Source organism: Wyeomyia smithii, chromosome 3 (genome assembly GCF_029784165.1).
Source record: "Wyeomyia smithii strain HCP4-BCI-WySm-NY-G18 chromosome 3, ASM2978416v1, whole genome shotgun sequence".
NCBI classification, from domain to species: domain Eukaryota; kingdom Metazoa; phylum Arthropoda; class Insecta; order Diptera; family Culicidae; genus Wyeomyia; species Wyeomyia smithii.
This window is the reverse complement of record NC_073696.1, coordinates 152,122,462-152,124,314: the sequence shown is the minus strand read 5'-3', so window position 1 is coordinate 152,124,314 and position 1,853 is coordinate 152,122,462. Positions and strand designations below refer to the sequence as shown.

General features: G+C 45.0%; 1 protein-coding gene across 1 annotated transcript; it reads right to left on the bottom strand.

The window, feature by feature from the left end:
• Positions 1–824: 824 nt before the first annotated feature.
• LOC129728694 (uncharacterized protein K02A2.6-like) lies at positions 825–1,853 on the bottom strand. Its single transcript, XM_055687146.1, has one exon. It carries the CDS (start codon positions 1,851–1,853, stop codon positions 825–827), a length of 1,029 nt encoding a protein of 342 aa, XP_055543121.1.

Below are 1,853 nucleotides of genomic sequence, written 5' to 3'. Positions count from 1 at the left end.
TCCCTCAAGGAACGATCAGGCGCTCTTTGGCAGAAATGCTTAAGAGGGCTGAGCCACCCTCGACAGGAAACATCTTTTCCTTTTTGCCAACCGATGAGGGTACATCTGACGATCCCGTCGAAGGGTGTTCTTATGCCATGCCAGAAGGATCTAAGAAGAGGAGAATGATCAACTCTCCTAATATTTCTCGCAAAGGTCGCAAGATAACCCCTAGCGGAATGACGAATAAGCCAACACAAAAAAGCAAGCGGTGAAGAAAAACCGAAGCAAGTACCTCCCGGTTTTAATTTTAAATCAAACCAGGAGTACCCACCGCTTCCTGGGGCATCAAAAACCCCTCGTGCACCCATTTCTCGATCAGAAGATAAAAAAGAAACAGGGTTTATAAAATTTCCTGATATTGTGGACTGGATATTTAATACATTCAACATACCAGATCCCCTACAAAATCTTCTTCTTGCCCTTCTCCCTACAGTGAAAACCTTTTTGAAGCAACTAGCGGCAACTTGGCCCCTCATTTCAGCTATCATATCTTTCTACATCTGTATCATCCCCAAATTCAATCTATTTTCTCATTTGATAAATACATACTTTTGTAGTTTTGGTGTTCGGACGCGTTTACGTTAGCTATTCCGATCGAAGGAACGTAATAAAAGGCGTTTAGATACGACTAAGTAAAACTTTAATGACTATACGAATTAAAAAGCGTGGTTCTCTTAGACAGTCGGGAACAATAGACAATGCGCTGTCAATAGCATCTAACGATAGCTGTCAGGCAGCCAGGTTGAGCGCAGCGGCGTCGGGTAGTGGAAACACCCAACAGGTCATCTGTCTGTGACATCTCCCCTTTTAATATAGAAGGTAGGGATCTGGAAACCTAGCAGGTGCCGAGTTCTAGGAGAGCGACGCGTAGATACTGGCTGAGAGACTAACGTTGTTTCAGACGAACTTGTAGATGATTGCGTAGACAACGACGACGATTGCTGACTCGCTGCTGATACAGTTGGCTTATCATGTTGCGGTGCCGACGACGCAATAGGTTGTTGTTTATCTTGAAGGACTTCCTGTGATACGATGGGTTGCAATGGTACAGGCTTTGGTGCCAGCGGTCGCTGCACAGAAGCCGATGAGAGAGGCAGGTTCCAGGCATCCAATAGGACGTCAAGAGGAAGGGTCACTTGCTTATTGAGTGACGTTGCTGCAGAGTCGCAATCAATGCGCTTCCGCAACTGGTTGATGTGGGATCGCAATAATCGTCGATTGTCAACCCAAACGTTATACATCACGTCTCCAATGCATTCTAAAATGACCCCAGGTGCCCACTTCCAAGAATTCTTTATATGCACTTGAACATAAACAGGATCGTTGCACACAAATCGTCTTTGAATGTCTACGTTTCCTGGTAGCTTTTCGAAGTGTTGAACTGGCGGTCGGAGTAACTCAAGACACGTTCGCAGTTTGCGACCGAACATTATTTCCGAAGGTGATTTACCGTCAGGAGCGGAGCGATTAGGAGTATTTCGATACGTGAGATGAAAGATGTCTAACGCTTCATTGATGCTTGCTCTTCCCCCTTGATTCTTTTTCACGGCCCGCTTAAAGATATCTACAAATCTCTCCGCTTGACCATTGGATTGAGGATGGTATGGAGCGGTAAAAATATGTTCAATACCATTCGCAGCGCAATATTCGGCAATTTCCTTGCTTGCAAATTGAAGACCATTGTCACTTACTATGACTACCGGCATACCAAGCCGAGCAAATATTCCACGAAGAATAGCTATGGTTGCGGCAGCAGACGTACGAAATTTCGAGAAGGAATCCACGACGACAAGAAAATAATCACCATCCAT